The 15,630-nt window shown below is 43.4% G+C and overlaps 1 protein-coding gene across 3 annotated transcripts in view; it reads left to right on the top strand.

The window, feature by feature from the left end:
- ADCY2 (adenylate cyclase 2) overlaps nucleotides 1-15,630 on the top strand; it is a 438,654-nt gene that overhangs the window by 298,484 nt on the left and 124,540 nt on the right. For all 3 annotated transcript variants that reach the window (XM_043488503.1, XM_043488504.1, XM_043488505.1), the window contains exons 6-10: nucleotides 1,050-1,161; nucleotides 6,906-7,033; nucleotides 11,400-11,558; nucleotides 12,495-12,627; nucleotides 14,484-14,660. In XM_043488503.1, the coding sequence (XP_043344438.1) occupies nucleotides 1,050-1,161; nucleotides 6,906-7,033; nucleotides 11,400-11,558; nucleotides 12,495-12,627; nucleotides 14,484-14,660 (709 nt within the window). The remainder of the gene's footprint in view (nucleotides 1-1,049; nucleotides 1,162-6,905; nucleotides 7,034-11,399; nucleotides 11,559-12,494; nucleotides 12,628-14,483; nucleotides 14,661-15,630) is intronic.

Raw genomic sequence — 15,630 nt, forward strand, 5'->3', positions numbered from 1 at the left:
CCAGATTCTTCACCTCCCCTCAGTGCAGTTCAGAGTTCAGTTGCTCAGTCGTGTCCGACTCTTCGCGACCCCATGGACTGCAGCACACCAGGCCTCCCTGTCCATCACCAGCTCCCGGAGTTTACTCAGACTCATGTCCATTGGGTCAGTGATGCCATCCAACCATCTCATTCTCTGGTGTCCCCTTCTCCTCCTACCTTCAGTCTTTCCCAGCATCAGGGTCTTTTCAAATGAGTCAGCTCTTCGCATCAGGTGGCCAAAGTATTGGAGTTTCAGCTTCAACATCAGTCCTTCCAATGAACACCCAGGACTGATCTCCTTTAGGATGGACTGGTTGGATCTCCTTGCAGTCCAAGGGACTCTCAAGAGTCCTCCAACACCACAGTTCAAAAGCATCAATTCTTCGGTGCTCAGCTTACCACCCCTAGTACTCTGATTGATGGCATTCTACTGTTTGCCTTTATAGTACTTGTTATTACTGTAACTGGACATTAGTTGGCGTCCTTCCTCGTTTAATGCTTCCCCCAAACTCAGCTCTGAGCTTTAGGAAGAGGCATCTCCTTTCCTGGAAGTTAGCAAAGAACCCAGAATTTTGCCTTTCAATCAAAAAACAGGATTTGACTTTTATGATTTTGCTTCTTCTACTTAGGAATACTTACAATATAAAATCACTTAACAGTTCAAACAGAAGCATATTCCTTTGATATCAGAATTACGACACTGTAATGAACTGTCAGGATGAGGACCACATAAGCCAGAATGGGAAGGAGGGGCTGGCCCTGAGAGGAGAAGTGTTGTCAGTAAGAATGGACTAGAATAGAGAAAGTGGATCACATGGCTTTCTTCCCTGATCTTAATTATAAAAATGTAACATCAAAAAAATTAATGGGAAAGTTTAGCAACATGTTTATGTATTCCATACCTAGGGGAATGATGTTTTGCAAAAATGTAAAATGTAAGAAATTGTCCTCTTTTAGTGGGGAAGACTACCATTGCTTTCTTAGCGAATATAAACTTGCACATATGCACCCCTTGGCTTGTTCCCACAGTATCCTCTACGCGGACATTGTCGGGTTCACCCGTCTGGCCAGTGACTGCTCCCCTGGAGAACTTGTCCACATGCTGAATGAACTCTTTGGAAAGTTCGATCAAATTGCAAAGGTGAGTATTCGTGATTGCTTTCTATTTTGAGGATATATCAAATTTGGGCTTACCTTTTCTTGGTCCTTACCAGTTTTTTGCCTCTTCATAAAAGCATCCTTTAGGAATCTTAGATTTGTTGGACTTATTTGCCATTGATAAGTCTCAGACCTACACTGGGAAAGAGAAAATGCTGTAGCATATAACTAGCATATGCTTTCATTTATTTTTAAGACTCTGGCTTATATATAATTCAGCACACATATAATAAATACATTCAAGATAACGAGACTTGATTTGCACATCTCTCTGCACTATGCTGTTCTTAGCTTCTCTTTTTAGGCATTTTGATGTCAATGAGTTGGAAACATAATTTCCTCGCCAGTTGTAACCTTTACATATTCACAGTGTTAAGCGGCATGCTGGGAAAATCCTTAAGACAGGATGCATCCCTTCGTCCTAAGGCCTTATTTACTGCTGTCTGATTTTCATCCATTGGCCCTTGTGCCACTTGCGGAGATGTAAGCTCAGTATTCACCATTCATATGCTCATTTGTGGGAAGTTTCAGAGAAGAAATGATGACAGCTGATTTAAAACCATACCAGACCACACTCCAGACTTATTTATTGGAACGATTAAGATTTCTGGTGGGAATATTGGTATTTTTTTCTTGCTAGCCCTCTATTTCTGCCTCATAAAATGTTTCTGCTCTTAATTTTTGTCTTTGGATGGTTCCCAACAAAAATCCTTTATTATGCTTATCAAAATGTATTTTTTACATTAGGAAGAGTTAGTTCTAAGTTCAGTTCATGGTGAAATTTCCCTCACACTTAAACAATAGAGAACATTCCAGCCAAGCTCCCAGGCACAAATCTGGCTTTCAGATGTTCACAGAGTCACTCCTCGGTCAAGCTCCCCATGAGATGCCTTATATTGCCCAACTGACCATGACGATTTCACTGGGGATTCTAAACAATTCACTGAGACTACAGCTCTGATTCCTTCCTTTACCAAACCAAGGGAAAAGGTTGCATTGGGGTTGGGAGGGCTCATCTTTAGGAGAAAAAAGAAAACAATATCTTGACTATATTCTCCATGAAGGAACAGCCAGTTGTCTATGTTGCCAATTATTGGTTCCTTGTGACCTAAGCAGGGGAAAGGAAATACTTGTCAATGAATGATTATTAAACCAAATAAAAGCATAGAGAGATTATCTGTTAAAAAATAACATCTTGGAAGTTTGAGTTAATAAAAGGTCATTTTTGCTGCCCTACCTGGTGACACGTTAGGAAGAAACTTTCCAGTCTTGGCTGGTGACAACAAGGTTCCAGTGTTCTGATGGCATTTTCCCTGTGTTCAGAGCTCTGTGTCCAAATTACTTCTCTTTATAAGGACACCAATCATACAGGATTAGGGGCCCACCCTACTCCTGTATGGAGCAGGAAATGGCAACCCACTCCAGTATTCTTGCCTGGAAAATCCCATGGACAGAGGAGGCTGGCGGGCTACAGTCCATGTGGTCACACAGAGTCGGACATGACTGAGGGAGAAACAGTTTCTACTCTTGTATGACCTTATCTTAGTTAATTACGTCTACAATAACCCTATTGCCAAATAAAGTCACATTTACAGGTACCAGGGGTTAGAATTTCAATATATGAATTTGAGGAGGACTGAGTTTATATCCCATAGAAGACGTAATCAGTGTGATTTCCTGCTCCGCTCTGATGATTATAACAAAGGAATGTCCATGCAATATCAGAGTCTGGACGAGGATAGCTTGGTCCACCCATTGTTGGTCACAGGGGCAGCATGCTTTGGATATCAGTTCATGTCTCATAGTTCAGATCATGGAATCAGAGAGCCTTGTAAGCAAACAGCTCAGTCCATTGAGTGAATGCCACGAAAAGCACATTACTTTAAGGAACTCAGCGTCATTGCTCATTCACTGTGATATTTTATCCACTTTAATGAGGTATAGTTAGCTTACAAAAAGCTGTACATATTTAATATGCATACAACTTATTGAGCCTTAGGGATACACCCTTGAAACCATCACTACAATCTATGCCATAATCATCTATCACCTACAGATCTTCATTTTTCCCTCTTAATTTATTATCATTATCATTATTATTTTGTGATTAAAACACTTAAGATCTCCCTTTGCAGCCTGTGTTTAGGTATACAGTATAGTATCGTTAGTTATGGACACTGTGCTGTACAGTAGATCTCTAGGACTTACTCATCATGCATAACTGGAACTTTTTACCCTTTGACCAACACCTCCCCACTTTCCCCCTCTCCCAGGCCTGGAAACCACCATTCTACACTCCGTTTCTGTGTTTGACCAATGAGACTCCTCATACGCGTGGTATCATGTAGCATTTGTCATTCTGTTTCTGGCTTATTTCCTCTGTTGTTGCTGTTGTTCAGTCACTGAGTCCTGTCCAACTCTTTTCACCTCATGGACGGCAGCACACCAGGCTTCCCTGTCCTTCACTATCTCCCGGAGCTCGCTCAAACTCATGTCTGTTGAGTCGGTGATGGATGCCATCCAACCATCTCATCCTCTGTCGTCCCCTTCTCCTCCTTCCTTCAATCTTTCCCAGCATCAGAGTCTTTTCTAATGGGTTGGCTCTTCACATCAGGTGGCCAAAGTACTGGAGCTTCAGCCTCAGCATCAGTCCTTCCAATGAATATTCAAGACTGATCTCCTTTAGGATGGACTGGTTGGATCTCCTTGCAGTCCAAGGGACTCTCAAGAGTCTTCTCCAACACCACAGTTCAAAAGCTCAAAGAAGGCTGAGTGCTGAAGAATTTATTTTAATTAACAAATCAAATTCAACAGCACATTAAGAAAAATCATATACCATGACCAAATGGGATTTATCTCTGGGATGCAAGTTGGATGGCATAGCAAATCAATTGATGAGATATATACATACTACGTTAACATAATGAAGGATAAAAAACACATAATCATCTCAATCAATTGCAGAAAGAGCATTTGACAAAACTGAACACCCTTTTATGAGTAAAACCTCTCAACTTATAAGAAGGAACTCAGCTCAACACAATAAAGCTATATGTGAAAAGCCCGCCGTGAACATCATATTCAGCAGTGAAAAACAAACCTTTTCTTCTAAGACTGGGGAGAAGACCAGGACACCTGCTCTCACCAGTTCATTTCAACATAGTGCTGGAAGTTCTTGACACAGGCCTTAGGCAAGAAAAAGAAAGGCATTCAAGTCAAAAAAATAGTAAAATTATTACTGTTTGCATATGATATGACCTTATATGTAGAAAACTTTAAAGAGTTCACAAAAATTTGTTGGTGGCGGTGGTTGGTGGTTTAGTCGTGAAGTCATGTCTGGCTCTTTGTGAACCCATGGACTGTAACCTGCCAGGCTCCTCTGTCCATGGGATTCTCCAGGTAAGAATACTGGAGTGGGTTGCCATTTCCTTCTCCAGGAGATCCTTCCGACCCAGGGACTGAACCCGGGTCTCCTGCCTTGCAGGTAGATTCTTTACCAACTGAGCTACAAGGGAAGCATAAAAATCTGTTAGTACTGTTAAACTCAGTAAAGTTGCAGGATTCAAAGTATGTGTCCAATGATCTGTTGTGTTTCTATACACTAACAATGAAGTATCTCAAAAGAAAATCAAGGAAACAATTCCATCTACATTATCATCAAAAAGAATGAAAAACTTAGGGATAAACTTAACTAAACAGACTATACTCTGTCGTGTCTGATTCTTTATGACCCCATCAGCTGCAGCCCATAAGGCTCCTCTGGCCATGGTATTTTACCAGCAAGAATACTGAAGTGGGTTGTCATTTCCTACTCCAGGGAATCTTCCTGACCCAGGGATCAAACCCACGTCTCCTACGTCTCCTGCATTAGCAGGCCGTTCTTTACCACTTCACCACCTGAGAAGCCCTAACTAAGCAAGTGAATGACTTACACACCAAAAACTATAAAACATTGATGAAAGAAATATAAGTAGGCACAAATAAGTAGAAAGATATCCCATATTCATGGGTTGGAAGGATTAACCTTGTTAAAATAGTCCCCAAAGCCATCCACAGATGCGATGCGATCCCAGTCAAAAGCCCAATACAGTTTTTACAGAAGTAGAAAAAAATCAATCCTAAAACTTATATAGAATCACAAGAGACCACAGATATCCAAAGCAATTTTGAGCAAGAAGAGCAAAGCTAGAGGCTTCATACTTCCTGGTTTCAAAATATCTTCCAGCTACAACAATTCAAATGAGTAGGATACTAGGAACAGACATATAGACCAACAGAACACCATAAAGAGACGAGAAATAATCCCATACAGTCAACTGGTCTTTGTTAAGGCTACCAAGATTTCACTGTTATTAATCTTACTGTTTCTAGACTCAGAATACATATTTAGGAAGTGAAAGTGAAAGTCGCTCAATCATGTCCGACTCTTTGCAACCCCATGGACTACATAGTCCATGGAATTCTCCAGGCCAGAATGCTGGAGTGGGTAGCCTTTCCCTTCTCCAGGGGACCTTCCCAACCCAGGAATCGAAGAAGGGTCTCCTGCATTGCAGGCAGATTCTTTACCAACTGAGCTATCAGGGAGGTGAACCTGATTAATAAACAATGTTTGTCCTTTTTATTATATAAAATTGCTATCAAGATTTATTAACACACCATCTGCAGTGCTGTAGATAAGCATGGAAGTACACGAGCTTTCTATGAGACAGGGAGAGAAAGGTGCGAAAACCTTCCATAAATCTAACGCATGTTTTAAGGACAAAAAGATCTTACGTTCATTTTATTATTTCAAATATTTTCAGTTTATCCATAAGCCTGTGTGTTAAGAAGGGGAAAAAAAATCTGTGTTTGGTACTTCTTTGTCTATGTATTTATTTTAAATTTGAGTGAAGAGTCTATAAGCTAGTTGAAAAGGTTAGTGTAGGATTGATGCATATGAATGAAATTGATCTCGATATTGTAATATAAATACAACCCAGCCAAGAAAAATGAGTTCGTCTAACTTGATATTAAATTGGTTTAACCTAAGGTCAGAATTAAGTTTTAAATCATTTGGCATTGTTGAATGGTGTCTCGTTATACTGCATTATACTGTAGTGATGTTTATCAGAAGCTACTTGTCTGCAGGTAAGAATTCACTTCAGCTTTGAAAGAAGTGAGGAAAACCATGACCATAGTAGGAAATGACATACAGTTCTAATTCCAATTGAGTTCTGATCACCATTTTCTATTCTGAAAAATTCTACTCTGCACAGAACGTTTCATTTCACTGTCAGTATTTGAGGATGTTCAGACTACAAAGCATGGGCCTAGCTTCACATTTCTCTGCTAAGTGTAATTCATTCCAGAATACTCTCTCAGCCTTCCCCTCCCACCCGTTGCCCTCATCCTTCCTGCTTTGGTAAAGGGGTGTGTGGGTGAGGGTGGCTCAGTCTTGATGGGCAGTTAAGGGAAACTGAACTGGTTTGCAGCTTCTCAGGTTGGCACGGTGGTAAAGAATTCTCCTGCCAATGCAGGAGATGCAAAAGACAGGGGTTCAATCCCTGGGTCAGGAAGATCCCCTGGGGAGGAGGGCATGGCAGCCAACTCCAGTATTCTTGCTTGGAGAATCTCATGGACAGAGGAGCCTGGCGGGCTACAGTCCATAGGGTCTCAAAGAGTTGGACACAAGTGAAGCGACTTAGCACACGCGCAATGCAGTTGAAATTCTGTGACTTCTTCTTTCAGGAGAATGAATGCATGAGAATAAAAATCTTAGGGGACTGCTACTACTGTGTGTCCGGACTGCCTATCTCTCTCCCTAACCATGCCAAGAACTGTGTGAAAATGGGACTGGATATGTGTGAAGCCATAAAGTAAGTGTGATGCTTAGCAGGAGCCTTCTAAACTGCACAATACATTTTCATTGTCGTTCTTACAACTGTTTCTGGTTTTTTGTCTGCTGAAACTATATACATGATTGTTCATTTAAACCGGCAAAGACTCATTTATCAGCATGTGAGAACTCAGTCCAGGGTAAGGCTCTGTGTTTTGTATTGTTATTATTTATCTTATTTCACAGGAACACTGTGTTAGAAATGGGAAGGGTCTGTGTCATTAATTTCAAAGATAATTTCTTTGTAAACAATTGAAAAGTCTCCTCCAATCTTAAGGGAAAATTTTGTACTCTTAATGTCTCTCTTGATTTTTGACAAGTACATGTAAATTGTAAGAGAGAAAGTGGTTTTTACCACCAGACTGCAATGAATAGGAAAATCCAGCCCAGAATAACTCCATCTAATCAAACACACTCAGCTCTATGAATTTTGTTTCAGTTTTTATCCATAATAGTTTTCTGCTTTGTATCTGTAGTTTCTTTCATTGTAAGATTTGTAGAGAATATTTGCTTACAAAGAATAATGGTATCATTATAGCTGACAAGTGTAGCGTGAAAATGTGAGCCACAAAGTGAATTTTCACTGCTGGTACCGTAATGCATACTTCTTTATAACTGCCTTCATAGAAGCCATGATAGTCTTATAAATGATAAAAGCTCTTGTTTGTTGATTGTTTGATTGAAAAATTTCAGTTCGAGGGTTTTTTGGTAGGGGGTTGCCTATTTTTGGTCAAGTGATTTTCTCTTCTCCTCCGCATATTTTTGTTCTAAATGGGATGGGAATTATGTGCTTGATGTTTGAATTCCTTTTCTCAGGATTGGAGTAACTGGGACTTTAAGTGAGAAAGCAACAAATCAAGTTAGTTGTCGCTGTGTTTAGCCCACTGTGATATTGGCCGTGGGCTGAAATGGACTGAGAGGTTTGACGGTGGGTTTCCAGTGCTTTCCAGGGAAGAATGATGAAACCTCCAGCCTCAGCAGAGTCCACAGACCTGAGTGTCCAGACTCACTAGCTCAGCGGTGTCGGGGCCACTACGCAGCAGTCAGGAATGGTGGGCAGAGACATAGGGAGGAAAGGAAGGAAGAATCGAGAAGGGAGAAGTGGGCAGTGTGGCCTCAGCTTGCCACCTGAGATACTTTGTATGGGAATTAGCTGTCCCCCCTGCTTCTCCCCCAAAATAAATCATCTGTCTTTTCGGAGGCATAAGGAAAAAAAAGCTTTTCAACTGTATTCTAAAAGTCATTAACTATTCAGGACATTATGGGTCTAGATGTTAAGTGCATTCAATCCATGTAAAATTAACGATATTCTCACATTTGTAACCACCCCAGGAAGCCACCTTAGTGTTTGAAACCAAACATGAGAGGAAACAGGCTTTATGAATGGGTTTTGTGAAGGATGAAATTATGGGGATCAGTAGCACATTTGATTCAACAAAATACTCTTGTTGTTGTTTAGTTGCTCAGTCATATCTGACTCTTTGTGACCCCATGGACTGTAGCCCTCCAGGCTCCTCTGTCCATGGAATTCTCCAGGCAAGAATACTGGAGTGGGTAGCCATTCCCTTCTCTACGGATCGAACCCGGGTCTCCTGCATTGCCGGCAGATCCTTTACCATCTGGGCCACCAGGGAAGCCCAGGGAAAGAGAGGACACCTTGGCAGATTTTGGAAGCTCTTTGTTCTCTCACAGACACAAGCAAGCATTTCCAGTCCCAATTCTTAAGCCATAAGATGAGAGTGAATACAGGAATTTCAGGTTTTGAAGCTGGTTTTGAAGCTGGTGAGGAGAAAGCATACCCTTAGCACTTGGAATTTTGCCAGATGACCTCCAGTTGTCCTGGGAACCAGCAACACGGATCCAGGGATGTCTGTCCGTATTTTTCCCTCAGTTCAGGGACCTCCACATTTATTCAAAGCCTCATTCCCTGTTAGCTAGGTCACCACTGCAGAAGTTCTTCGGCTGCAGTTTTGGAATATTCCCGGCATTAAAGAGACGTTTTTCCCTCCTTTCATGAAAATGTAAACTGTTCTTAATCAAGGCAGTGCTCTAAGAACCCTGATTTTGTAAGTGATTAAAGCTCCTCTTAAATTAGAAAGATAGTCTACTATTAGCGCAAACTCTAAGCCATCATTTCAACATTTGTCTATAGATCACACAGATTTCATCTGCATCTACATGCATTAAAATTTTTCTGGTCAGTCAATTCATCTGAACCCTTGATCAACTCATTTTTCTAAAACAGACATTAAGCCCATGAAGATGATTAATTCAAAGACTCGAGTTACTAACCAGTCACTGCTGTCAGACTGGCTTTATGATTACTCCTGGACACTGTCAGGAAGCAGGGCTGAGCAGGGTGGGGAGCAGAGATAAATCAGCGTGAGCAAGACCAGAGGGGAGGACCAGACACCCCCTGGCAGCCATTTGCACTCAGAGCTTGTGTAGGCAAAGCAGCAAGGCAAGCCTCCTGTGTCATGGAGATGCTCCTTCTGGGAGCAGGACTGAAGGGTGTGGACAACTTGCAAAGTACTTGATATAGGTTGTCATTTTTATGACAAAATATAAACAGAAAAGGTGGAGAAAGCCATGGCAACCCACTGAGTACTCTTGCCTGGAAAATCCCATGGACGGAGGAGCCTGGTGGGCTGCAGTCCATGGGGTCGCTGAGAGTTGGACACGACTGAGCGACTTCACTTTCACTTTTCACTTCCATGCATTGGAGAAGGAAATGGCAGCCCACTCCAGTGTTCTTGCCTGGAGAATCCCAGGGATGGGGGAGCCTGGTGGGCTGCCGTCTATGGGGTCGCACAGAGTCGGACACGACTGAAGCGACTTAGCAGCAGCAAACAGAAAAGGATGATAGAAAGGGAAGGGAAAGAAACAGGAGGTCATTTATGTTTACATCACGGACCCGTTTCTTTTTATCGTAGTATGCTCGGATGGTTCTGCTTCATCATTTAAGCCTGACGTTCATCGTTCATCATTGTTCGCTGTTATTCAGTCTCTCAGTCGTGTCTGACTCTTTGCAACCCCCATGGACGGCAGCACACCAGCCTTCGCTGCCCTTCACCATCTCCCGGAGCTTGCTCAAAGTCATGCCCATTGGGTCGGTGATGCCATCCCACATGCACACCTGTGTCATTTTGAGGTGTTTCGGGTTCTACTACTTCCCACACCTGGGAGCCCCTCCTCGTGACTGTGCTGCAGTCAATGTCATCACTTCCCTCCACGTTTCCTCTTGGGCTGATTCGCTCCATGGAACTAGGGACACCTTCCTGCTAGGGACACTTTCTTCTTTTACAGTTATATTTTAATCGATAAACATATTTGACTGGCAGAAACAAATAGGCATCACCAAGCATTGCCATTTTCCCTTAAAGGAAGTTGTCTTTTTTCTTTTTTTTTTAATTGGAATATAATTGCCTTACAATGTTGTATTCGTTTCCGCTACTCAGTGAAGTGAGTCAGCTATGTGTACATGTATATATATGAATATCTGTCCCCTCCCTCGTGGACCTCCCCCTCGCTCCCCACCCCACCCCTCTGGGTCATCACAGAGCACGGAACTGGGCCCCCTGTGCTATATAGCAGCTCCCCACTAGCCATCTGTTTTACACATGGTCGTGTATGTGTGTCTGTCCTAATCAAAGGAAGTTCTTCATTTGTCTCTTTCAATGAATTGGTGACAGGATCCTGTTTTTTAAGTGGTTTTTACAATTCATTTCTTTTTAATGATACCTTATGCATTATTAAAGCTTCTTAAAGAGGACTCTCTTCTCTTTTTTTGTTAAAGAAATGTGCACAGTGGAAAAGCATTCAGCTTGTGGTTATTTTCTTTTTTAATTCCTATTCAGGCTGAAGTCATTTAAGCTCACAAATAAGCCCTATTGTTTCATCAGCAGAAATTATTCCTTGGGGACATACGCTATGCTAAGCATTAGAGTTGCGAATGGCATCTAAGATTGTTTCTAACAGTTCAAGGCAATGTCTCAGGAGTCCAGTATGAAAACTTCAAGGAGGGGGTCAGCACATGATGGGTGCTTGATACATATTGGTTGGAAAAGTAGAAGCTACAACCAAAATGTTGCATCACGGCCCCAGCCAGCCTGAGGCTTTACTGGCTGGAGCATTGGCTTGGTGCTAATGGGTTAGCCTGGTAATAACTGGAGAGAAAAACCCTTTCTCTGGCCTTAGAGCAGCAATCTTCCACCACAGGAGGAACTCATGACCATATTTCCAACAGTCTGAGACATTGTGAATAATAAAATGCCCAGAAAATTGGCCAGGAATGACAGGAAGAAGAGACTGGCCCTGGAGGGTGATGTGACTTTCCTTCTCTCTAGGAAAGTGAGGGACGCCACCGGAGTGGACATCAACATGCGCGTGGGGGTGCACTCTGGAAACGTCCTGTGCGGCGTGATCGGGCTGCAGAAGTGGCAGTACGACGTGTGGTCACATGACGTCACCCTGGCCAATCACATGGAAGCCGGAGGGGTCCCCGGGTAAGGCGGGATGCGGGCGTCCTCCCATCCAGCAGGCTCCGGGGTAGGAGTCCTGGTCCGCAGGCTGAGAGCTGACTGCCCAGTGCTCGGTGACTTCTGTTGCCTGGTTAGTACCATGTTACTCCGTGACCTCGTCCGTTAACCAGACAGACGTGAACTCTCAAGTCCCAATTCCACCGCTCCTGGGACCCCTGGTTAGAGACTGGATGTCAGATCCTGAGTTACAGACTTTGACTAATTTGCATATTTATGAATAGCAACCTAAGTTAAAGATGGCTTATAATGCACTAGAGATATGTGGCCTTTCTCTATTATTGGTGACCTCTGAAATCAGTCCTATTAAAATAAGCAAATGGTACCCTCTGGACAAATGACAAGAAAATCTTTGCAGGTGCTGTAATTTGGAGAAGTATGAGAGCAGGCATTGAGAAGGAAAGCCCATACTTTGCAACCCCATGGACTGCAGCCCACCAGGCTACTCTGTCCATGAGATTTTCCAGGCAAGGATACTGGAGTGGGTTGCCATTTCCTTCTCCAGGGGATCTTCCCAACCCAGGGATCGAACCCGGGTCTCCTGCACTGCAGGCGGAGTCTTTACTGACTGAGCTACAAGGGAAGCCCATACACATTAGCACGTGTTCTCAAATGACTTTGCCATGCATTTCAGGAAATATCCTCATACCTCCAGATTTGGTATGACCACGTTTTATGTGCTGTAATTCACCATGCAGGTTTCTGAGAGCAGAGAGGCTCCGAATATTTGCAACTCTTGATATCGGGGAGCATATTCCCAAAGCTGTGGGTAACAGACTACGAACCTATAGCCTTTCCTTCACCTGGGGCAGAAGGAATTCTTTCTGAAGTCCCAAATAAATAGAAAATTGTGTGTGTTCCTTCTTCTGTATCTTGATTGTGGTTTTTCAAATGGAATTTCAGACGTGTTCACATTTCTTCTGTTACCCTGCAACACTTGAATGGAGCTTACAAAGTGGAAGAAGGCGATGGTGACATCAGAGACCCGTATTTAAAGCAGCACCTGGTGAAAACTTACTTTGTAATCAACCCCAAGGTCAGTATCATAAAGAGTCTATAATTAGCCCATGACTTCTGTGATTAAAAATGAAGAGGGCAAATGAGTGATATGGGAAGTTTTTTTTTTTTGTTTGTATTTTCTTTTTTTTTTTTTCCATTTATTTTTATTAGTTGGAAGCTAATTACTTTACAATATTGTAGTGGTTTTTGCCATACATTGACATGAGTCAGCCATGGATTTACATGTGTTCCCCATCCCGATCCCCCCTCCCTCCTCCCTCCCCATCCCATCCCTTTTAGTCAAGTGCCAGTGTAATTCTTTGCTAGTCTTTGCCTCTAAAACTATTTTAAATGCCTGTGTTTTGTGAAAATGAATCAAATATTTATGAAAGAAGCGGTTGAAATGAATTGCCTGTTTATATGACAAGGGTATTGTCTGCATCATAAGATTGTAGAGGTTAGTCAGTGCTTACCAATGTATACGTTAGTCCACGGGTGTGAACCTCTGGGCCATGGACTGGTACCTCCTGTTAGATCAGCAAGAACATTAGATTAGAAATAACATGCACCATAAATGTAATCCATTTGATCACCTGAGACCAGCTCCCCACCCCCAGTCCATGTAAAAGTAGTCTTCCACTAAATAGGTCCCTGGGGAAGGGCATAGCAACCCACTCCATTATTCTTGCCTGGAGAATTCCATGGATATAAGTGTCTGGCGGGCTACAGTCCATGGGGTCACAGAGAGTCAGACACAACTAAGCACCTAACAAATAGGTCCCTGGTGCCAAAAAGGTTGGGTACCACTGTATTAGTCCATGATGGGCCCTTCCTGGCAGTTAGAAAATGAAATGACAAAAAGTTTGCACAGGACTTCAACTGATAAAAATCTTAATGAGATTAAGTGGATGAAGATATAAGAAAAAAAAGAAGAAATTACTGAAAGATTAACAACTAAGTGTCATGTAAACACTGGGTTGAGCATGTTATATGCAGACATGTAAACTTTGACATGATAAAAACCATCCTTCACATGCAGACAGCCGCTGTCTCTTACTCTCTTCCCACCATGTGTCGGGCCAGAGCAGGGGGCTCATCAAAAGAGCTCTCATCTCTTTTACCCCTTCCCAAATTCCTGCCAAATGGATACTATTGCTGTTTACATATTAAGAAACTGAGTCTCAGATGGTTTATGTAACTTCCTTCAAATCACTGGCTGGTTAATGCAGGTAGCAGCAAGAAACTCCTCTGAATTGTCCAAACAAGTATCGCAAAATCAATGAAGTCAACTTTATGAGTGTTTACTCACAAGAGCCTCCCTAAAATCCCCAGGTTCACCTTTGGGGACAAACTTCCAACTCACTAGACAGTTAACCTGGAGACAGATACGTGACAAGCAGGAGGACTTATAGGGTGATAGGTGTGGGCGGGTGGCGGGGGGAGTATAGGGAAAAGGTTCAGAAAACGTGTCCAGAGAACACTGTTCAGGCAAAGAACACCAAAACACCAATATCCGAGGCCATTTCGCATCCGAAAACAGCCCCAATCCCTACAGCCATCATTTTAGGAGAAAAACAAAACCATTAAAACATGAAAACAGATCAGCATATTCTGTCTAAGAGTCAGCGTTATGAAAACGTCCCTTCCAATGGCTGTTGTTTTTTCCGAAGTTTCAAGCACAGGTAGGTTTTGTTGTCTGAAAAAGGCTCACTCAGCTCCTCTGGGGCGTGGCTGTGCCCCCCGGTGACCCTGCAGGACCGGGGGCAGGAGCCCGCAGGGTGAAGGCGGTGATGGCAGAGGAATCCGCTCCTGCGAGGGAGGCTTCTGGGGGGGCTGGAGGGAGGCGGTGCGCCTGTGGGCCTCCAGGTGTGATGCTGCGTTTCTCACCCCAAGGGAGAGCGGCGGAGCCCTCAGCACCTCTTCAGACCTCGACACACCCTTGACGGAGCGAAGATGAGGGCTTCGGTCCGCATGACCCGGTACCTGGAGTCCTGGGGGGCGGCCAAGCCCTTCGCACACCTGCACCACAGAGACAGCATGACTACGGAGAACGGCAAGATCAGCACCACGGTACGCCGTCCCCGCGCCGGCTCCAGGTGGCGCCAGCGCCCGGCAGACGCTAGCTCCCCAAAACAGAAGGCGTGTCCTGCCAAAACCACTGGGGTCTGTAAGGAAGGAAGCTTGCTGTCTCTGACTCCCCAGGGAGGCCCCCGACAAACAGCTCTCAGGTTATCATGAGCGTCAGTTACTTAGGGTTTTAACCAAGAGTGACTTTGCGTGATCGCCTTCTTATCGAAGACTGTTACTGACAACGGGCAGTAGCAACTGCATACCCCTGCACTCTTTTTCAATCCAGGTTTGTAGTTTGCTTTGGCTCACACGAAGTGGAAAGCTTGAGCATCTTCATAAAAGAACCAAATGAGGGCCTGACGTCCTTGGGGTTTGAGCAGCATCATTAACCCTGTCCTCATCCCCCAGAGGTTCAGGCTGTGTCGGAAGCCAAGTGCATTCTGTTGTTGGCGTCCCTTATGGAGGTCATCCCAACTTCTAATGGGGAATGAAGTCCCACCACTCCGGACCACAGGGACCGATAAGATGGCTGAAATGCGGGTGAAGAATAGAAAACTCATGAGAGGAGAGAAAGGAAATACAGTGAAGCACTTAGAATAATCCCAATGGCATATTTAGATATTAAAACAGTCTCTGAGTATAATTTCATGCAGGATGGTATTCACTGTTAGGGATGTGGTTGAGGTTAGCTGATAAGTAAAAAAACATATGGGGCTGTCAGGTAAAAGTGGACATTTCCAAACTTCCTGTGCCCACAAGGCCTGTCACAGTAACATGCACAAGCCCAACACGCAGGGGTCAGCGTTCCTGTTTTGTCTTAGTTATATCTCTTCTCTCAACTTCCTTTGTTCTTTTCCAACTAAAAAATAAACTATCTGATAGAAGATCGTGATCTTTCAAGCAGTCAACAGGGAGACCTCCAGGGCAAGTCTTCGAGGAGTCTATATTCTATCTGGAAGAGAGAGACCCT

Source organism: Cervus canadensis, chromosome 16, assembly GCF_019320065.1.
Source record: "Cervus canadensis isolate Bull #8, Minnesota chromosome 16, ASM1932006v1, whole genome shotgun sequence".
NCBI lineage: Eukaryota > Metazoa > Chordata > Mammalia > Artiodactyla > Cervidae > Cervus > Cervus canadensis.